Here is a 23,965-nt window from a genome sequence, read left to right as displayed (position 1 = left end):
ATGGAAAAAAGAAAAAGCAAGTAGGGAATAAACAAAGATTATGACTCATAGGTCTGATGTTTATTGAACCAATGTTCATATTATAAAAATTCCAGCAGAAGAAAATGAACAAAGCTCTAAAATCTGGTTACTGAAGTAAGTAAGAGATGAAACCCTGCAATCTTCAGAAAGACATACATATAGGAACTTCTAGAGTAAAATGGCAGCAGAAGAGGTTGGTGAGACTGATTTCTCCAGCACTGTGGAACACAAAAGAAGGTCGGTTTTCTTGTTCTTCAAGTATCAGTATGCTATTTATTGTGTGACGCTGAGCTAATCTGGGGACCTAGCAACAAAGAACAAATCCAGAAAGTGAAGGCAAACAACCACAGTCCCAGGGTGAGAGAGTTGAAGGGGAAGCTGTGTAAAGGGGAGAACCATATACCATAATCATGTTGGTTTCATTCCAAGAATACAAGGATGGTTCAACATAAACAAGTCAATAAAATTTAGTGACAGGAAGGCAGGAAGGAGGCAGCAAGGCAGCAAGGAGCAGAAGCAGGAGGAAGAGAAGAAGAAATAAAGTTGATACCATTGTAAAACACACACTATATAAAACTCACTAAATGAAACACATGAAAGAAAAGAAAATCTACTTCCATACAAGGAAACTACCAAACTACTGAAAGGCAGAAAAGAATAAACAACACAAAATCCATAAGCACCAAAGGAATCCCACACTAACCAATAACCATGAATGGAAAAATAGTAAGTTCATCAGTCAAAAGCCTTAAACTGGCCAAATGAATTAGATAGATAGATAGATAGATAGATAGATAGATAGATAGATAGATAGATAGATAGATAGATCTCCAATAAATGTGTACTAATTAAGAACCTTTTTTCTACTAGCAAAGAATCACATAAAATAAAAAGGAAGTATGAGGCAAAGATAAACCTGGGGTTAAAATTTAATTGCCTCATATAAAGATTTTATATCAAACACTGTATAGAAGAAACAGAGGGTAAAAAGTCTCTCATAGTTAAAGTACTGGCTGTGCCACAGTTTGGATCCTCAGGTCCACATGAAAGCTGAACAAACAGCCTTAGAAACCAGCCTGTAATTCCAGAGCCCAAGAGATGATAACAAAGGATTCACTGAGAGCAGCCTGACTAGCTAGATCAGCAGAATCTGTGCTCACTGGGTCCAGGGAGAGGTAAACTATATACATACATAAATACTACATTAACATACAGGAACACACTCATACTACATATGAGAGAGAGAGAGAGAGAGAGAAGCAGAGAGAGAGAAGAGAGAGAAAAGAGAGAGGAGAGAAAGAAGAAAGAGAGAGAGAACGAGAGAAAGGCCAGTATTTACTAGTGAAATAAACACAGTATACTCTAGGATCAATCTCAACTTACAAAAAAAAAAAAATTTACACCTATATCATGTATCTTTCTTAAGCAACAATAGAATATAACCAAGAAATAAGAAATCATCAGAAAGGATCATGAAAACACACAAGTAATTAGAAATAAATAATGGTTATAAACTACCCATGAGCAATGGAAGACATTAAACAGAAAATTAAACTGCTTGGGGGAAAAAAAAAAAAAAAAAAACTTGATGGAGACAGAAAAGGAAGTATTACGAGGGAGGTTTGCAATAATAAATACTCACACAAACAAACACACACACATGCGAGAAGCAGAAACCAAGTGAGGTGGACAGAGAGCTATCTTAAATAAGCAACCTGATAATGAATCAGAGATAATGAGACAGAGAAACAAGAACAAGAAAAAACAAAAACAAAACCCCCCAAAAAAAGAAAAAGTTAAAAAAAAAACACACAAAGGATAAGTAAATAAAAAATATACCTAAAACTAAATAAAACAGTGGGTACCTCTTAAAGACATAATTTAAACTACAAACTTTAGAGCCACTTATTCTAAAGAAGAGGGAATATGCCTCTCTTTGATGATTATGGTGAAGGAACACCTTTAATGCCAGCACTTGGGAGGCAGAGGCAGAGTTCAAGGCCAGCCTAGTCTCAGAGCTTCCAGGACAGAGAAAAAGCCTGTCTTTAAAAAAAAAAAAAAAAGGCAAGCTGGGCAATGGCACATGCATTTAAACCCAATGCTCGGAAATAAAGGACAGACAGATCTGAGTTTGAGGTCAGCTTGGTCTACAAACTACACAGAGAACCCCTGTCTCAAAAAACTAAGACATGTACATACATATACATATACTTATACATACATACACACACACACACACACACACACACACACACACACCCTATATATGAAAATCAGTCAATGCCATACTAGATGGAGAAGAGCAGAAAACCATTTCCTCTACAAACTGAAACAAGAAAAAGATGTCTGTTAGACAGTGGTGCAAGCCTTCAATCCCAGTGCTCAGGAGGAAGCAGAGGCAGGTGAATCGATGAGAGGTCCCGGACAGCCAAAGCTATTACACAGAGAAACCCTGTCTCGAGAAAAGGATGCCTATTTAATATGATCAAAATCTGAAGAAGAACAATTCAATAAGAGAAAGAAACTGAGAAGGAAGAACACAACTTATCTATGCTTGTAAATGGCGTGATTGTAAGCAGGAAAAGCTAAATGTACCATCAAAAATTTGTTGAAACTGTTTAAGTAAAGTAAAGGAGCACTCAGCCGGACTCATAAGGCAGAGGCAGGCAGATCTCTGTGTGTTCAAGGCCAGCCTGATCTACACAGTTGGTTCCAGCACAAGCTCCAAAGCCATACAGAGAAACCCAGTCTCAAAAAACAAAAAACAAAAACAAAACTAACAATTAAATTATAAAATACATATATATCATAAGGAAGGACTCAGTGTTGGCAGTATAGAAGCTCAAGTGTTAAGAGTGCTGCCCAGAATGACAGGTCCTGGGTTAGATGTCTAGCACTGCATAAGCCAGGCATGTGCTAAGCACCACCTTTAGTATTAGCACTCTAGGTGGCAGCAGGAGAATCAGAAATTCAAAATCATTTCTATATATACATACCAAGTTCAAAGCCAATCTGGGATACATAATATTCTTTAATAATAATAATAATAAATGCACACAGTTCTCTGCATCAGCATAGTAAGTAAAATGTGTTCGTTCCAACAAGATTTGATAAAGGAATAATAAATACATAAACAAAACATTCCATAACGCCATACAAACACTACATTTTTCTTTTTGTTTTTCTTTTTATAACCTGACTGTCATACATTAGGTCTTGTTTTTTATTTTGTTTTGTTTTATAAGGTCAAGACAACCAAAAATTGGGAAATTGCAACTGTAATTAACAATACGCTGAACAAGAATTCATAATGCCTGTGATTCCTGTAGCAACAACTCCACTGCAGTGCAGCATACAATCCACATGCCATAAAAGTTGGTATGACTGTTACTTACCTCCACTCAAATTTTTGTTTTTATACTCTAATATTTGAATTTCCTATTATGAAATATTACCCAGCTGGGTATTGGTGGTACAAGCCTTTAAGCCTAGCATTTGGGAGGCAGAGGCAGGCAGATCTCTGTGAGTTCCAGACCAGCCTGGTCTACAAGTTCCAGGATGCTGCCAAAGCTACACAGAAAAATCCTGTCTCGAAAAAACAAACAAACAAACAAAGAGAAGAAGGAAAGCAAAACAAAACCAAAAACCAAAACAAAAGCAAAGAAATATTACCCATCTCTTCATTTTCTTTAAATATTTTAAAATGTGAATACCAGTAGCTAATAAGCCAAGGTACAGAATTTAGAAAGAAGCTGTTAATTTGCTATCCTTGACGTTCCCATATAAAAGCCTTGATCAGGAATGGGATGAACAAGCTGCTGGCTAAGCAGTAAAAGCATTTGAACTAAGCCTTGAGTTTAATCCTCTGGGCTCTACCACACACCTGTTAGTGGACATGAACACATACACACACACATACAAATTCACACAGACACACACGTACACAACATAAAAATGTTTTTTTGAAAAGAAATTGGGAGATAACAGATTCGTATAAAGCCTGTTTCAGAATTTAAAAAACTTTTTTTGATATTTACAAAGTATCCGGGACATTATCTTTACTATGCAAAGTTACAAAGATCCTTTGTATAATCCCTATAGTACTTATATCCCACTATAATTTAAAATAATTCAACACTGTATTCTATCCATGAAACATTTCATAGAACAATACAAACAGCAATAAGACCTTGACACTACTGTTTTGAATGACTGAATCAATCAGAGAGGTAAAGGTTTGGCATTGCTGGCAATGGCTCCCCGATGACCCCACCACACCACAAAAGTATTATGTAAATTTTGTATCCTGTTTGGCCAAACACTAAGCACTAACACAGAGATAACTATGAACCCTCTTACCCCATCCTCAGGGTAACATTGAACTCAAAATGCCACTCATAATATTAATCAATAGCCATACATGTATACGTTCTGTCCAAATAACAGAGGGCAAAGCAACTTTGAAAAAGGAGGGGGGAAAAAAGGAATCTTTTTACTGCATACATACTTATGCATATGTATACATTGTCATTACAAACATTATGAGGGCTGGTGAGGTGGTTCAGCAGGTTTAGGTGCTTGTTGTCAAGCCTTATGACCTGAGTTCTATCCCTGAGATATACAGAAGGAAAGAAATGATTCCTACAAGTTTTCCTCTAACCATTCATGCACACACTAAATAAATGAGTAAAGGTAATAAAACAAAAATATTGCTATGAGTTTTATTGACGCCTATGGTTCTAACACAATAACAAAGGTCATTTCAGCCTTTTTTCATTGCTTTCCTTCTAATTCTTTAATGAAATAAATTCTTTCACGAAGTAAACCAAAACTAAAGTATTAACAAAAGAGATAAGAATGGGAGATGCCATTCTGTAAATATGTTTCTCTTATTGGTTGATGAATAAAGCACTTCTGGCCAATAGGAAAGCAAGATAGGTGGGACTATAGGAGACAAGGAGGATCCGGGAAGAGGTAGGATAGAGATTCAAAATGTAGGTCCCGATCCTCACTCCGTTAAGATAAGACCACATGGAAATACCTAGATTAATAGAAATGGGTTAATATTAAGACAGAGGTATCCAATAAGAAACAATAGTAACAGGCTAACAGCTTTATATCTAATACAGCAACTCTGTGTGTTATTTGGGGCTGGTGCGGCTGTGGGCCCAGGCTGGCAGGAAAACAACTAGTGCTCACTTACCCATCACTGTCATAATCTGGCTATCCAAGTATGTTCACACTAAGCGATGTATTCATTAAACTATTCAAACTCTGATGATGTATACAAATAAATATAGGATATATTTTAGCAAAATAAACACTCTGGCTTGAGGGAATGGGAGTGTTAAAAGATACTAGGGGTGCAAAGCAGGGCCTTTCACATACTACGTAAGCATTTTGCAATTGAACTATAAACCCAGTCCCCTTTTCCCAATTAATTCTGAGATAGGATCACACTAAGTTGATTACCTGATCACTCTGAAACAATTGAGCCTGAATTTGCAGTCTTTCTACCTTAGCTTCCTAAGTAATGAAACTACAAGTCTGTATCACCAGACCATTCTTAAATGAACAATTCTTTTTACAATCTGAGTAAAGCAACTGGTATAATAAGTCTTTTCCTCAACTATACTTCTGAAAACCTTACTTATTATATAAAGCACATATACTCTCCATAGTCAAATTTCTAGCTTCCATGCTCTTTTCACATTTATTCACCCAAAAGCAAAAGAAATTTATAGATGACAAGAAGGGTCACCTCAGAATTTGCTGCCTTCACAAATAGAAGGTAACTGGTTACATTTATTCTTGTGATCATTTAAAAGCATGCCAAAACAATAGGGAAAGCTTTGTAGTTCTTTCATATTTACTATGGAATAAAGTCAGGGTCGTATTTTAAAGCTTTATCAAATAGTTTGGTCTTTAAAAGTCACTACATGTGCCAGGCACTGATGGGACAAACCTCTAATCCCACCATTCAGGAGGCACAGGCAGGCAGATCTCTACAAAGTTAACCAGAGCTGTCTCAAAAAACCTGTAGGTAAATGATTGATAGGTGGATGGATGCATGGATGGATGGATGTCACTGGAGGAAGCTAGACATAGAGGCACACCTCTTTAATCCTAACACTTGGAGGCACAGGCAGGGGAACTCTGCGTTCAAGACTATATTAGTGTACATAGTGAGTTCCAGTCAAGGCTACCTAGAGAAAGTCGATAGATAGATAAGCAGTTGCATGGGCACATAAATGTAATTTCCAATTCCCATTTCTACAATGAAGTATTAAAGCTTTATTTTAACTGAAAAATAATCTTATACAAACTACCCTTGGTGTAATTATCAATTTTAGTTTGGGGGGTTTTCTATTATAGTACACATTTAATAACTCTTCCAAATGAAATTTTATCTTTGGATAAATGTTAGAAGATTGAAGGACAGGGTTAAGGATTTATGAAGCCCTGGATTCTATCCACAGTACCACACAGATACTGAAGAAGAAAAGGCACAGGATCAAGACATTCAGGATCAACCTCCATTATATATTAAGTTCTCAAAAATAAAACCATAACAAACAAAAAACTGTGGTTTAAAGATTTGTTTCTTCCACTCACTTCTGTGCTCCCTGAGACAACAGCTTTGTCCACGTTCACTGACAATGGTTCTTCCATTTGGCATATTCCCAGTGACCACTCCACACATCGATGATGAGCCCAGCAAGTGCCTTAAAAAGAAAAAAAAAAATGAACAAATTAATAAACACTGAAGATATTGCTACAACTTGGATGTGGTAGCACATGGCTGTAACCTCAGTACTTGGGAATCTGATGTAGAAGGATCCATTCAAGGCCAGTGCAGCTATATAGTTATGTGAGTTCCAGGTTAATGAAGACTATTGAATAACAATTACCTCAAAAACTAAACAAATGTATAAATATACAATGTATCTTTATGCAATTCTATTAAAGTAGTCTTTCTCAAATTGGCCCAGACTGCAACTTGGAAGTCAAAGTACCTATTTAAGAACCTTTCAGGGGGAAAAAAAAAAAAAATCAGTAATGCAGGGCATAATTGAGATCTACTATATCAGTATGTCTTCTGCTACAGTTTAACAAACCTTTCAGGTGATTCTGATGTCAGGAATTATTGAATAAATTCCAAAACCAAAATTCACTGAGTCATCTTATTTAAACACTGTTCTATTTAGATTCTTTATATAAATGAAAAGAATTATTCAATATGAAGCTGATGACAAGGGGCCATGAAAAATTAAGAGAGTCTACACTTCTATTCCTCTCAATTCATGTAAAAACACCTGTTTGCTTAAATTATGCATTGCACAGCATTTGGCCTACCATCAACCATCAGCTGAACTTCACCATATCCTGTAAATGACCATACTATTACCGTAAGAAAAAACCACTTCAGGCAAAACTTGCACTTTCTTCCACTGACAAAAGGTCTAACCTAAACAGTTTCCTAAGTTTTCTCTTTCAACTGTCAAATATCTATGACAATCCAATGCCTAATCAAGCCAATTTAATTGACACTATTTCATAATATAATACTATTGCTAGAATTTACTAGTGAATAAGCACCAAATACTTCTAGAAACAAGTGGAAACTGCTACAGCAGAGAGACACCTTCCCCCCGCCCCTTACCTGTGGAATCAAATAAGGCTTGAACATCAATGGCATCAGGAAGGCCAACCAGACTGAGTTCATCCCATAATTTGCCAGCCTGATCCTCAGAAGATGTTTGGGTGCTTACATTTACATAAGAAACTACATTCTTCTGGGGAGATCGTTCTCTGAAAAGAAAATGAAGATAAAAATCTGTGAAAAGATAACTGAAAAGAAAAATCACTTCATTTTATAACAGTGAATACAAAATATGTCAAAATTTCAAAAATTCATCTGTTCTTATTATTAACAATATTAAAGTGGGTGAAGAAAATCAATCCCAAGCATAGGAACTATGACAATTACAGTTATAAATTCACTTTTTTCCATTCCTTAATATTTTAGAAAAAACAAATTCTATCCAGAACCATGCTTTTAAAAATACAGTTTTTTGGGTTTTTTTTTCCCCCAGCCTTACTCATAAAACATTTAACAGACATTATCTTAACACAAAGCTAGAAGATAACTTTATGTGCAAACAGACTCTTACCCAGGGAAAATGAAAGCCTATGAATGTAAAAGGGAGGGAAAGGAAGTGCACATGAGCTTTAACTTTCTGATGATCCCCATGATATCAACAATTGGTCTGTTGCATGATGCTGAAGTAATCTCAAGACTGTACCTCACAAATTAAAAGCAAAATAGACTCTAAAGGCATGGGGAATAAGAAAGACAGGGTAGGAGACAAAGTAAAGAAGAGTGTTAAGTGTTTTATAACATGAAAGACTCATGGCCTGGCAAGGTTTAATACTTTAGCTATTACTTAGAGCATTTGGTAAATAAGGAAAATTCTTAGTTCAACACTAAATATAGAAAATAAGATAATAACCACTAAAATTCCCCCCTAATAATCTAATGTTTAAGCTCATGAAATTTTGTGAGCTATTACTTATTGGTATTAGGTCCTAACTCACTGATGTTCTGTATATTGCATATTTACCAGGAGTCTTGTTAAGAGAAAATCAGCATAACAACCAAGATACTAAACTTTTTATACCTGGAATTACTTGAAGAAGAAAGAATAGCATACTTCAATAAGTACATTTAATTGTTAGATATATTTAAAATAACTGGTAATTTTAGCTTAGTATTATAAATACATTAAAAGGTTCAAAAGGCTATGTTGACCTTTAAATTCTTATTTTATAAATGTCTACCAGTAATAACAAATTCTTTCCTATCTCCATTTATACAAATGCACTCCTCATTACTATTAATGTTATTGGGAGAAAGAAAGGCTAACATTACATTAATGGAAATAGAAGTGTATAATTAAAACAAAACAAAAAGCTACGCAGTGGGAGGCAGAGGCAGGAAGATCTCTTTGAGTTTGAGGCCAGCCTAGTCTACAAAGTGAGTTCCAGGATGGCCAGGGCTGTTTTACACAGAGAAACCTTGTCTTGAAAAACCAAAAATTATAAGTAAGATGATTGGGGGAGAGGGGTAACTAACTAGTCTCCTACTAATCAGTTCCTAGCCAAAAATTTGGTCTAATTTAGCATTCAAGTGTAAAAGCGATTTCATATACACATAAACATTATCAGATGTCAATGCCAACTCTAAGTATGACAGCAGTCCAGTTCAGGAAATAGATCAAGACACGCTAGTTGCAGGCTGGAGAGACAGCTTAGCAGCTCTGTAAGAGCACATACTATTCTTGCAGATGACATGAATTCAGTTCCCAGCACACACACCAGACAGCTCAAACTGTCTATAACTTACCAGAAAACCTAACCTCTGCTCTCCAGGCTGAGACATACAAACACATAATTAAAAATAATAACAAAATTATAAATGAGGAGACAATTGAAATACTCAAAAAATTTCTTAATTAAATTAAAAATGACCATGCTAAAAACTACTTTTATCAAATAGGCTAGGAGCAGAGACCCACATATTTAATCCCAGCACTTGGAAACATAGGCAGATGGATCTCTCTGAGTTTGAGGCCAGCCTGGTGGAAACAGAGTTCCAGACAAGCCTGCGTTACACAGTGAGACCCTGCCACCAAAATAATAAATTAAATTAAAAAAATCAAAGTTAGCTGGGAGGTGGTAGTGCACACTTTTAATCCAGGTACTAGGGAGGCAGAGACAGGCGAATCTCTGTGAGTTCAAAGCCAGCATGGTCTACAGAGTGAATTCCAAAGACAGGCTACAGAGAAATCCTATCTCCAAAAAAAAAAAAAAAAAAGTTGTTGGGGCTGGAGAAATGGCTTAGCAGTTACGAGCACTAGCTGCTCTTCCAGATGTCCTGAGTTTGGTTACCAGCAACCATATGCAACCATCCATAATGAAATATGATGCCCTCTTCTTGTCTGCAGGCATACATGCAGACACAACACTGTATACATAATAAATAAATTTTTGAAAAAAATCAAAATTAGCTATTTATATTTCATTAGTAACATACATTTTGTAAATATTTAAAATCATTACTGAGCTAAATTAAACAACCTTATCCTTACAAGAATGCCAAAATTCTCAGTATACACTAATGAACATTTTATCATTACTTAATATACTTAGTAAGTGCTAATTACATACAACTTTCATTAAGCTACATCCATTTTTATAAAATTATCCAATCTCATAAATTTTTCCATTAAAAATTAATGGGAAAACACTTATAAAATAAGTAAACAATGCATAATCCCATTGCCCACAAAAGGATATAATTGCCATTATTCAAGACAGAACACAGAAACACAAGATATAGTGTGACCTACTCCAATGATTTGCTAACCACAGATAGATTATAAGCTTGCTGTACTTTTGGTATATCTTATTAACATGTAAGAATTCAGTTGAGAGCAAAAGTAAAATCTAGCTTGAAATGCTTCTTTCTTTAATTCATTCTACCTTGAAATTCTTTATGGAAATAAATCTTTGTTACTTTTTCTCTACCTACTTTGAGTCTTTAAGTAATGGAGCCAATTCTAAATGATGAGTATAGCACAACAATACTTTAACACAAATTTTCATAAAGGCTAGAGAGACTTTAGAAAATTATATTGTCACCCTCAAAGTACAGAGTTGGTTAGCATTCCAAGCTAAATTAGTTTTTTAAGTATTTGTTTATTGTGTGCATGCCTGAGTGTACATATGCACACAAGTATATGAGAAACTGTACAACTCAAAAGAGGGCATTGGATCACCTTGAACTGAAGTGGTGAGCCACCACATGGTAATAGAAACTGGGTGCTCTGTATTTATGTTAATGGTAGGATCTCTTAACCACTGAGCCATTACCTGACCCTAACAATGTTTAGGGGGTGGGGGAGAGAAAGACGCGCGCAATGAACCATTCGAACTAAATATAGAGAACCAAACTCTGGTCCTCTGCAAAAGGAGCAACTGCTCTTAACTGCTCAGACATCTCTCCAGTCTCTCAAGCTAAATTAATTTGTAAATTGATCAAATCCAAAGTAAATAAAATAGTGGTCATTTTTCCCTATCAACAATTCAAATTCAAAATTGCTTACTTTCTTTTTCCTCTTTGCTTTTGTGGAGCTGAGTTCTGTATTTTCTCACAGGCCCCACTGCTGCTGTCATCAATATCCTGGTTACAAGGTTGATCTCTCCAAGGTAAAATAAGTCCAGGTGTCACTCTGAATTGTTTCAAGTCTCCTTGTCCTAAGGAACTTTTCTCCCCACAATAACAAAAAGCGCAGAGTTGTTCACTGGTTTAAAAAAAAAAAAAAAAAATGAAAGGTAGCTTTATGCAATGATCTTTATGCAATTACCTTAGTTACATATTATACTAAGTTTTTGGCTATATTTTCCATAATCTATGTTGTGATTATAACATGAGAAAAAACTGAAATAAATAGCAAGTTTATATTTGCAATTCTTTTTATAATATTATTTCTTTTGAGATTAATTTTTTATTCACATTATAGATCTGAAATGTTTATGCAGGTTCCTGTGGATATCAGAAAGGTGCAACATCTCCGGGAGCTCGAGTTACAAGCATCTATAAAACCACCCAACTCAGGTATCAGAAACTGAAGCAGGGTCAGCAGCAATGGATTTTAACCACTGAGGCACCTTCCCTAGCCCCTTTGGGATGGTTTTAATCATCTATTTATTATTACAGTAGTACTGAAAATCAAATCCAGAGCTTTTATACACATGACACACAACTATTCTAGCACTGAACTACCCATAAACGCAGCATGACTTTTACAAAGATCTTTGTGGGTCCAGTTGTGCAAACATACATGTGCATTCTCATGAGTGAACAGTGGCATGAGCATGTCATATGATGCATGTAGAAGCCAGAGGACAATCTAAGGTATCCTTCTTGTGTTTGACCTTGTTTGAAATAGAGTTTCTTGCATTGGTCCTAATATGTATACCAAGTTAACTGTAACCCAGCTTCCGGAGATGTTCCTATTGCTATCTCCCATAGGAACACTGGGATTACAGAATTATGTGCTAGGTTTACAGAGTTCCAAGACAGGCTCCAAAGCTTCAGAGAAACCCTGTCTCACCACTTCCCCCGCCCCCCCCCAAATCTGAGTATTGAATCTAACAACCACATATTTGGGCTCTGTAAAGCTTATGCTAACAATGTTTATTTGGTTGTCATAAACATCCTTTCTATGTACCACAACATAGTACAGATGATGGGGGGGGGGGGAAATGGAGGTTTCTGATTTGTTAATATATTGGAGGATTTGGGAGAGTAGCTGAATAAACAGGAAGAAAATAAAGACTTTAAGACTAAAAGGCTAGCTGGGTGCTGGTGGCACATGCCTTTAATCCTAGCACTCCAGGGACAGAAGCAGATGGATCTCTGTGAGTTCAAGTCCAGCGGGGTCTACAGAGTGAGTTCCAGGACAGGCTCCAAAGCTTGAAAAAGACTGAGAGGCTAGTTTCTCTGATCTTGTTATAGCACGAACATGACATTATCTATATGTAGACCAATAAACCATATCTCAACAAGAATGAGCAATAATGTGAACTAAGAGCTTAGTTTAAAAAGAAATGTAAAATTACTGATATATTAATTGCAAACACCACACTACTGTACAATACTAAACTACTGGAGACAAGCAAGAATGTAGAAAATAAAAACATTCTGCACTATCAGTTCAAATTTTCAGTAAAAGCACTATTCTGAAAATTTACCTATTAAATTTAAAGAGAAACTAATAACAATAAAATAACTTGCAGTTAATAAAAAGGAATACTTCCTTATAATATTTTTTCTTACAATAAATATGTATACATAGATGCATGTAACACACATAAAAACTATTGTGTATGAAGGAGAGGGTCTCACTATGTAACCATGACTGGCCTGAACTCACTATGTATACTCTTCCTCCTGATCCTAGGATTAAAGGTGTGTTCCACCATATCTGGCCACACATATACTTTTTAATGATAAAAGAAATTGTTGCAAAAGTAATAATATATCAGACTAAAAATCCCAATGTATTAGAAATGATCACTATCATACAAATAGCAATCCTATAGTTAAAAAAGAAAAGCAATAAACTTATAGAAATCAAAAGTTTAGATACTGATGATTTAAGTTTTCTACAAAAGAGGCTGAATGGATATAAATAAAGACATTGACAGAACATTAAAACAAGATTAGGTGCTGGGGAAATGGTTTTGTGGTTAAGAGCACTTGTCGCCAGTGCAGAGAACTTAAGTTTAGTTACCAGTACTCACACCGTAAGTAACTCACAACCATCCATAGGCAGACACATGGGATACATACATGCAGCCAAAACACTCACATACACAAAATAAATTTTAAAAAGTGCTTAAAACAGCTTAGAAAATAATATAATAGAAGTTGATGAAATAAAGATCAAAACAAACAAATCAGAACCTAAATTCCATACAAATACTGCTGATTCCATGCAGACATGGTGCAACTCTTTAATCCCAGAACTTGGGAGGCAAAGGCAGGTAGATCTCTGAGTTCAAAGCCTGCCTGGTCCACCGAGAGAGTTTCAGGCCAGCCAGAACTACATAGGGACAACAAGCGGAGGCAGGGGTTGTAAATAGATAAGCAAATTAATCTCTGGGACAGCAAAGCTGGCAAAGTGAAGAGGGGAAAAAAAAAATGTTTCCCAGAATGGAAAAAAAGAAGTAACTATATAAACAGATAATAAAATAATGAATGCTTACTATCGCTTATTATTAATATAACAGCAGAAATGCTAAGCTAACCAAACATGACAAAATAAACAAAAGCATCTTAAAAGGTAAAATTACTTTTATTTGCTAATAACAAACTAATATCTATATTCAAAACTCTGAAAGCTCCACCTAAAATCTGTTAGAAGTGAAAAATAGTCATGTTACAGCACACAAAATATATTTTAAAAAAGTAGTGTTTCTGTATGCTAATAATGACCTATTTGAAAAACTAGAAAATAATCCCAGTCACAACAGGTAATAAATAAATAGTTGCATGTAAATTTAATCGAACACTTAAGAATCTTAATCATAAAGAACAAACCTAAAAAGCAACTTAGTACACATGCCTGTAATCCTAGCACTCAGAAAGCTGCAGCTGGAGGATTACAAATTACATGCTGGCATGGGCTACATCCTGGACCATGAAGCAAGATAACAAGGAAGAGAACAAAGCTAAAGTCATCACATCCTCCAATTTCAAAGTACATTACAAATCAATTATAATACTATGTATCACCAGTGGAACAAGGTAGGAATCTGAGAAATAAATCGACACATTCATTATCAATCTATCTTTGTCAGAAATGTAAAGAGTACACAATGAGGAAATGGGCACTCTTACATGATTAGTGTTAGGAAAACTGAAGAGAAATAAAACCTATCTCATACTACATACAAAATTCAATTCAAATTAATTAAAAACTTCATTATGAGATCTTAAATTTGTAAAAGTACTAATCTTCTATTTTGAAAATATTACTCCACAAAACTGGAAAATTTGAAGTGAATGAACAATTTGTGGGTAGATCTCACTTACCAAAAGTAAATCAAGAACAGATAAGCAGTTTAAATAGACCTATAACCCCTAATAAAATATAAGCAGTCATCAAAAGTCTCCCCCCCCCCAAAAAAAAAAAAAAAAAAAAAAAAAAAAAAAAAAAAAAAAAAACAGGGCCTGATGGTTTCAGTGCAGAATTCTACCAGAAATTCAAAGAAGAGCTAAAACCAATATTCCTCAAATCTGTGGAACAATTTGAAGAAGCAGAAGGGTCTTTGCTAAACTCTTTTCACAAGGCTAAAATTACCATGGTACCCAAACCACAATTAAGAAAAAGAACTAGAAATAAAGAAAGGAAGAAAGAAAGAAAGAAAGAAAGAAAGAAAGAAAGAAAGAAAGAAAGGAAGGAAAGAAAAATAACTACAGACCAAACTCACTCATGGACATTGATGCAAAAAGATGCAAAAATACTCAATAAAACACTGGCAAATCAAATCCAAGAACAGATCAGAAAAATCATGCACAATAACCACCAATGCTGGGATGGTTCAACATCTATCAATGTAATCCACCATATAAACAACCTGAAAAAGAAAAACCAAATAATCATCTCATTAGATGACGAAAAGGACTTTGACAAAATCCGACACACACTCATGATAAAAGTCTGGAAGAGATAAGGGATAAAACGAACATACCTAATCATAATATAATCAATATACAGCAAGCCAACAACCAACATCAAACTAAATGGAGAAAAACTCAATGCAATTCCTCTAAAATCAGGAGAGAATTGTCCACTCCATATCTCTTCAATATTGTACTTGAAGTTCTGGCTAGAATAAGACAACAAAAGGAGATCAAGGGGATACAAATTGGAAAGGAAGAATTCAAACTTTCACTATTTGCAGATGATATGATAGTTTACATAAGTGACCACAAAAAACTCTACCAGGGAACTCCTACAGTTGATAAACACCTTCAGCAAAGTGGCAGGATACAAGATTAACTCAAAACAATCAGTAGCCCTATACTATATAGAGATGAGAAAGGGGCTGAAGGAAAGAAAAAAAAAAAAAAAAAAAAAAATCAGAGAAACTCCTGGAATCCAATTGTAGAGGGCGAGCGGGGATGAGCAAAGGGGTCAAGACCATGCTGGGGAAACCCACAGAAACAGCTGACCTGAGCAAGTGGGAGCTAATGGACCCCAGTCTGACAGCTGGGGAACCAGCAGAGGACTGAATCAGGCCTCCTGAACATGGGTGTCAGTTGGGAGGCCAGGGCAGTCTATGGGGCCTCTGACAGTGGAACCAGTATTAATCCCTAGTACACAGACTTTGGGAGCCAAATCCCTATGCAGGGATACTCTCTCAGCACTGACAATTAGGGGAGGGCCTATGTCCTGCCCCAAATGATGTGACAGACTTTGATGATTTCCCATGGGTGGCCTCACTCTCCCTGGGAAGTGGACAAGGGGGTGGGGTGGGGTGGTGGGGGGGGGCATGGGAGAATGGGAGGGAAAGGGAACAGAGATTGGTATGTAAAATAAGAACTGTTTTCTGTTTGAATTTTTAAAAAACGAAAGTATTTAAAGATCTCAAAACATTGGGGTAACGTTAATTAAGAATAGCAAATAGCCTGTATACTCTACCTACTTCACCTAGATTAACACTGGAGTTAAAAAAAAAAAAAAAAAAAAAAAAATTCAGAAATTAGCACAATAAGCAGGTAGATGGGAAAACTCTTTCAAAAGGTAATTCATATGACAGACAACACAAAAACTCAAAGGAACTAAGACAAGAACTGGATAGGGTGCATTCAGCAACACTGGGAGATTAACCTGAAGACAGAGCACTGGAGCTAGATAGAAATGCTAAATATAACTAAAATGTCATATATAATATAATTACCATTAAATTTAGTGAGGAACAAATCCAAAACTAAACTACACTATGGAAAGGTAAGAAGGAGAAGAAAACAAGTAAAAATATAATTAGTCCCCTAAAAACAATAGATTCAACTCAGACAGCAGGTCAAATCAAGATGACAGATCAGGGACTCCAAACAACATAGTAAATACTAGCCCTATTTGCTGAAATGTGTAAGCCAGAGAGAGAAGTTACAGAGTAGGGAATAATTTGGGACACACTACAGGTGCAGTACCTAATATACTTCTATATGGAAATGTAAACTAGACAAGACAGAAGAGCTTGGATTTTAGAAAACAGTCTCACTAGAAATGTAAATGTGTGGCTCATGAGGACACAAGCAAGACTCATGGCTGTCAGATTGGATGCACTTTCCTGAGAATGAAGAACGGACAAAAAGCTGACAGGAGATTCAACAACCCACAAAGTATAAAGATGAAGCATCTTTACAAGATGCAACAGAAGACAGAACAACGAAGGAGGGGTGTTAAAAGCAAAACAATGACAATTAAGAGGCTGAGAAGATTCAATTAGCCATTACTTTCATTGTCTTATTCAGGATTTTAAAAACTGAACTACATACTAAATTATATATAATATCACACATTTAATTCTTTAAAAATGTTTTTCCAATCATAAATAATAAAAAAAATTTTTTTTTTATTGGGTTAGCTATAGTGTTTCACACTTTCAGTGGGCAGAGCCAGTGAACTTCTGTAAATCTGAGGCCAGCCTTTTCTACATATTGAGTTCCAGGCCACCAAGACTACATACTAAGACCCTGTCTTTACAAACAAATAAACCTGCTTGTTGTTATATTATTTATTTATTGTGTGTGCACAAGGACATGTATACACATATCACAAAGTCATTCTACAGAAGTCAATTCCTTCCTTTTGACTGATGTGGATCCTCGGGATAAAAACTCAGGTCATCGGGTGTAATGGCAAGTACCTTTATCTTCTGAGTGGCTTTATCTTCTTAAGCCCCCCCCCCTTTTTTTTTTTCTTTTAATTTGTTGTTACACTTTATTTAGTGTGTGTGAAGAAGGGCCCTTTCTTAAAAAAATGAAGACAGGGTAAGAACAAGCATGTATATATGTATCAAAAATTCTTTTTTCAAGATTCTTAGCAACTTTTTTTTTAATCTCAATGTTTTGCCTACACGTTTTGTATATGTATCATGTATATACCTGAGTATCCAGAAGTCAGAAGGGGCAATCAATCCCTTGGAGTTACAGACAGCTTAAGCCACCTTGTTGGTGATAAAGCTGTCTGAAAGAGCTGTTACCTCTAAGAACTTTTGTCTTATGTGATGTGCTCTTAGCTATTTCTTCAGTCAGAAATAGCATACAGCTAACATCTGGACCAGGAGTGGTGGTACACACCTTTAATCCAGCACTTAGGCAGTATAGGCAGGCAGATATCTGTGAGTTCAATGCCAGCCTCATCTACAGAGTGAGTTCCAGGATGGCCAAGTCTACACAGAGAAACCCTGTCTTGGAAAAACTTTAAAAACTTACCTGTAATAGCTAGAGCACCATCTAGTATACTAACCCCTGCTCTCCAATCAACAAAGTCCATAGCATAGCCACCTTCTATTCCAACTGCGCACAGGCTTGTGGAACTTAAAGCTACTAAAATAAAACCCTATCCAGATGCTACTCCCTGTCTCCCACCATTTTCTCTATAGTTGCCACCCTTTTCCTCTGTCAACTTTCTTTAACCCAGTTCTCTTCATTGTCTAACCTGATTTTGGCTTCTACACCAACGGAAACCAGGGAGTTCGCAGATTCCTCAGAAACAGGCCGCTGAACAGCTGAGACTGGCTGTTTGTTGCTATCCACTTCTGCTTCAGCATCCTCTTCCACAGATTGCTCTTTGATTTCTGCTTCACAGTAAACAAAAAAAAAAGAAAAAAGAAAAAAAACAGTCATTTTGTGTTTAATCACCAAAGAATTTAACTATGAAGCAAGTATAGTAATGGAAAAAGAATAAAATAAGTGATAATACTTTACTATTGCGGATAAATAGGGATCAGGATAAACAAATAGGCAGAATAGATGTTTGTTCAGGGAGAAATAACTTACAACCTAGACAGATGAACACCAGCCAGTTCCACCGGATGCTCTCTTGTCAGAGTCCCACCAGCAAGAAAGCATTCCCCTGCTCTTCCTCAGACCTCCTTTTACAGGTCACTTCCGCCCATGGCTCCACCCCCCCCAATGGGAGTGGTCAGTGCCACAGAAGGAGACAAAGTAAATATCTCAATACAATTCCCCTTTTAGTCTAAAGATTTAGTCTTGATAAAAAACTATATACAAAACAGTGAATAACAAGTGTGCTCTAAGAAAAGGAAAATTGAGAACAAAATGACCTACATATCTAGTCCTATGGCGCCCACACAGATAATAAGAACTTCCACTTAAAATTTAACAAAAGCTTAAAAAACAAAAGAACAGAGACAAGCAAGGTTTCTTGGTAGCAGCATTTTTTCTCAGTTGGGTTCTGTTTTGCTAAAGACAAACAGAGATTTGCGCGCGGCTCCTTTAAGGAAAGTTTCCTGACTCAACATAAGCGGCAAAAAACCACACTGCTTTAAAAAAGCACTGCTAACAATTTATTGGTGTGTATCAGAGCTGGCAATGGCAGTGACCACATCTCCAAGCCAGCAACCTACTGCTTACTGCCCGTAGACCAAGGCAGTGACCACAGCTCTCATTGCTGGCGGTAAAATAGCCACCGCCATCTTTGGTAAATCACGGCAGGAACAACTATGACTTTCATTGCAGCAATGTTGTTGTTTACCAGATAAAAGACTTGTGGCTACAAAAAGATAAAGATTTACAGTAAAAACAGATTCACATTAAGAACAAGCACTAAAGGTTTACAGTGTGGTCTAAAATATATGTAGGCTTGGGGGAGAAAAGAAATAAAATGGTTTTAAATAGACAAAGAGGAGCTGGGTGTAGTGGCACACACCGTTAATCCCAGCACTCGAGAGACAGAGGCAAGCAGATCTCTGTGATTGCAAAGTTAACCTGGTATGCAGAGTGAATTCCAGGAAGAGTTACACAGAGAAACCCTGTCTCAAAAAATAAAAAAATAGAAAGTAAAAAAAGAGAGTAATAAAAAAGCACAAAAATACTGTGGATTGTCTTCAAATTATTGGACTGCTGAGGAAATAACAACTGATAGAAAAAATACTGTTGGATTAATTCAATTCATATATTTAAAAAAAAATACTTTGACCTCAAAATTTAAGTCTAAGGACAAGTTACCGGGGGAAAGGATTTCTATTTTTGTTTCCACAGAAAATGAAAAGCTGTGGATTCCTTCCAGACTAATGTGGTTTGATCAAGCCAGACCCCCTGAAACAGAGTCGCAGGTGATCCAACATCCGAAACAGCTTGAACAAGGCAGCCTTGCAGACTACAACCAGGGTATCTGCATCTTCTTAGGATCCCCATGACAGTGCCCCCTATCAGCAGGAAGTAGTTTGGAAAGAACGATGCCCAAATTCCCAAATATTGTTTATAAATGTCTGTTTTCATTTTAATGGGTTTGGTTTAAATGGTTAATGATCACAACCAATATATTTAAAGGTAAAAAGGGAATTATGGTATAGATATGAATACTTTTTTTGGAATGGATTTTCATTTATTGATACAATTTAAGGTCAATTTTGTGATGTATTTCTCCTCTTGCTTAGGTATTGTGTTTATATAGCTCATTTAGAAGTGTAATGTATAATGTAGTACAGATTTTAGATAGTTACCTATAATAGTTAAAATTAATAGTGTTAATTATAGAGATGTATTTGAAATGGATAGGAATTCTTCAAACCTTTCAAAGACTTACAGAATATGGCATTTAAAATGGTTTAGGGTTTTTCTTGACAGTGAGACATAAATGTTCCTGGCAACACCACCTATGTCAGAAAGGAAGAAACACATCAAAGAAACACATATGGAGTTTGCTTCCAGTATGGCAAGACTAGCCATTTGGACAAGACACTGCTCTTGTCTGGACTGTATAAAGTGGACATGCGGAACCCACAGAAAAGTGATTGCTGATTCAAGATGGACATTGCTACAGAGTTCCTGCTTCAAGCAAGAGTCTGCCAGGCAGTCTGCAGGACACAGAGAAAAGTGACTGACAAACTGCCAATACAAGAAGACAGATTAAAGCTTCCTGCTTTGCTGAAGAGTCTGCTAGACACACTATGGCCTATGGGCTGAAGATGGAAGATTACAGAAGAACTTCAGGTGACTGAACAGGCAGTGAGTTGTCTCTGTCATTTCTAGTGTTTATATATTATCCTTCTGTGGTCATTGAAGGAGTTGAAGACAGATAGTTATGGTTATAGTTTTCCTTAGGATTAAAGATAAGTTACATATAGGACTTTAGACTCAAAGATAGGATAGATGATGGAATAGTTTCTTAAATCTTGCTAAATGTTAATGGACTAAATAGTGTTAACTGTGATTCTTATTTGATAACTGTTGTGTGATATATTTTGCTATGTTAAGGTTAAAACCCTTCTTTTTATTTAGACAGAAAAGAAGAGATGGGAGATGCCATTATGTATATATGTTTCTCATACTGGTTAATGAATAAAGCACTGTTGGCCAATAGGAAAGGAAGATAGGAGGGACTAGGAGACAAGGGGGAAAGAGGAAGTAGTAAGGAGGAGTCAAGATGGAGAGTCTGGAGAGAACAGAACGGCCATTCCTCCGCTCTGGGTAAGACCATGTGGAAATACATAGAAATGGGTCAATACTTAAGACAGAGCTAGCCAATAAGAAACAAGTAACTGGCCAATAGTCTCTGTGTGTTATTTGTGGCTGGCCCAGCGGCGGAACAAGACCGGCGGGAGGAAAAACCCTACTCCTTATACTTTACAAATAGGAAAAGTTCATGTACACAATGTCAGTTTGCTACTGAATAATTATCACTGACATAATTTAAACCATGGTTCACTATACCTGATGCCCACAGTACAGTTGACTTAGGGAAGTTTCATACTATACATAACTATTTGCAATATTTTTCAGGATTGTAATGGCTGATCTGTAAAATGTATTTCAGTGTGGTTCATTTTTTTTAACTGTATTCATGTTTTATAAATTGAGACTACTAATCTGAACCAATCATGATGCATCCTAGCCACTTGCCATTTTAAAAGATAAATACTTAAAGAGACTGCTCCTTGGTTTCAGGAGGCAGCCTAATCACTGTGAGGCTTTTATCTGACGTTTTGCCTGCATGCATGAATGTGTACCATATACATGCAGTACACTGGAGGATAATAAGGGGATCCAGATCCCCCAGACTGCAGGAATGTTATGATCCATTATATGGGTGCTGGGAACGAAACCCAGGTTCTCTGAAAGAGCAACAAGTGGTCTTAACTACTGAGTCATCTCTCCAGCTCCTGTGAGATTTTTATACAGAGAAGCCCTGGGTGTGTGTAGGCCACTAACAAGGGACACCAATTCTACCCCAATATTATTCTTAACTAAAAAGATGTCCTCTGTCTTTCATACTGTATTACCAGAATAAAGAGACATTCCTTCTCTACCAATGCTCCAACACAATTCTACATTCTTAGATAAATTTTTGTTTTCCAATTAGAAATTTATTTAGACCTTTCTACACAGTATCTGAACAAACAAATAAACATGTGGACGACATCTCCCGTACCAATTTAACCATCTGCTGGCTATTTAAATATTATATAAAGGACATTTCTCTTTTATTTACCTGTCAAACTATGCTTCACTAAACTGTGCATCAAGATCAAATGATGGAGGCAGACAAGGTGTCACATGCTAATAAAAGATAGCTCTTGAAAAACTAAGACAAGAGTTTTCTAAGTTACCCTATGATACAAAAGTTCCAAGACAGCCTGAACTGGAGGGAGGGGAGGGGAGGGAGGGAAGAAGGGAAGGAAGGAGCGAAGGAAGGAAGGAAGGAAGGAAGGAAGGAAGGAAGGAAAGAAGGAAGAAAGAAAAGAAAGGACCCCAAATGCAAGTATAGTCCTGTGCCTGAAGAACAATCCTCTCTGGGCTTAATAACTTTTAAACTTACATAGACAACACTAGCTCCTCACCAATATCCCAGACCATACTTTACAGTACACTAGATATAAGTGTCTTAGCAACTTGAAAAACAAATTTCACTTGAAGCTTCAACTCTCCCTTCTCACACCAGTATTTAAATTTTACTTCCCTATTTTCATGAGTATCACCTAAAGTCAACATGATCTTTAGGGAAGCATTGGGGGGGGGGGGGGAAGATAAAAATTAATTAATTCTGAAACCTATTAGTTATAAAAAGTACAAATAATTATGAATTCTATGTAATAAAATTGGTGCCATGAGTTAAATAGCACTGTGCGTTTTTAATAATGGAAATGGGGGAGTGGCCACTGTTTTTATGAGGCTCAGCAATTACAGCAAACTGTGTACACTACAGACAATTTTCATATAAAACACCCAGCATCAAATCAACAAAGTGTATATTTATATTAATTATAGAAACTAAAAATGCAACAATTTACAATGAAATTATAAATTTCTATGTAATAAATGAACCCATAAAGAGAAACTACATGCACTCCCCAAATAAGCATATAAGCTTCAAAGTATGTAAAGAACTTGAAAGAAGTACAAGATAAAACACAAAGTCCTGGGGGGGGGGTAGTTGGGGGAGGACACCAATGTGCAAAGTGGATACTGGATCAACCAGAGAGAAACCTTGTCTAAAACCAAGCACGGCAGTTACTTAGAAAGTCACAAGACTGGAAGAAACTGTGTCATTTCTCTGTCACATAAAGCTAATGATTTGCTCTTGGCAAAATTATATTTCTCTTTCCTATAGACTAACAGACCTAACAGCTAACCCACGCCACAAAGCTGCCAATGAGAGAAACACATTGATGGCACAAAAAAAAAAGTATGGAAGAAATCTAGGTTCATAAGCAACCACACACAGAGTAACGAAGTCTGATCAAACACAACCTTTCATGATCAAAAACTAAAAGGGGGTTGGATTAGTTATCTTGGGGAATAACGGCCTTCATATACAAGCCTACTAACCTGAGTTCAATCCCAGAACCCACAAAGATGGAACGAAAAAACGGGCTCCACAAAGTTTCCTCTGAATACTGTAGTACCAGAGAGGAGAGTGGGAGGGAAAGAAAGGGGGAGGAATAATTAATTTTTTCATACTACATTAGAGAAAATTTAGTTTTATATAGCCAACTACTGGGTCTTTGAAGTTTGTTTCTATCACAGCTGTTCAATTCACACACTCAAGTTAATACAGACATTAGTATCACGAATAGAGAACTGGCATAACAATAAAAATTAAAAAATAAGTGGCTT

General features: G+C 36.3%; 1 protein-coding gene across 10 annotated transcripts in view; it reads right to left on the bottom strand.

Moving 5' to 3' along the window:
* The window catches only part of Kmt2c (lysine methyltransferase 2C), a 216,371-nt gene that overhangs the window by 126,581 nt on the left and 65,825 nt on the right, over positions 1-23,965 (bottom strand). For 8 of the 10 annotated variants that reach the window (XM_051203215.1, XM_051203205.1, XM_051203208.1 and 5 more), the window contains exons 3-6: positions 18,324-18,465; positions 11,190-11,387; positions 7,685-7,833; positions 6,637-6,746 (exon numbers count right to left, since the gene is read on the bottom strand). In XM_051203215.1, the coding sequence (XP_051059172.1) occupies positions 6,637-6,746; positions 7,685-7,833; positions 11,190-11,387; positions 18,324-18,465 (599 nt within the window). The remainder of the gene's footprint in view (positions 1-6,636; positions 6,747-7,684; positions 7,834-11,189; positions 11,388-18,323; positions 18,466-23,965) is intronic. The other 2 variants (XM_051203206.1, XM_051203211.1) reach the window with 1 other exon arrangement.

This window comes from Phodopus roborovskii, unplaced genomic scaffold, assembly GCF_943737965.1.
Source record: "Phodopus roborovskii unplaced genomic scaffold, PHOROB, whole genome shotgun sequence".
NCBI lineage: Eukaryota > Metazoa > Chordata > Mammalia > Rodentia > Cricetidae > Phodopus > Phodopus roborovskii.
The sequence above is the reverse complement of the archived record's forward strand: the minus strand, read 5'-3'. Positions and strand labels throughout refer to the sequence as shown.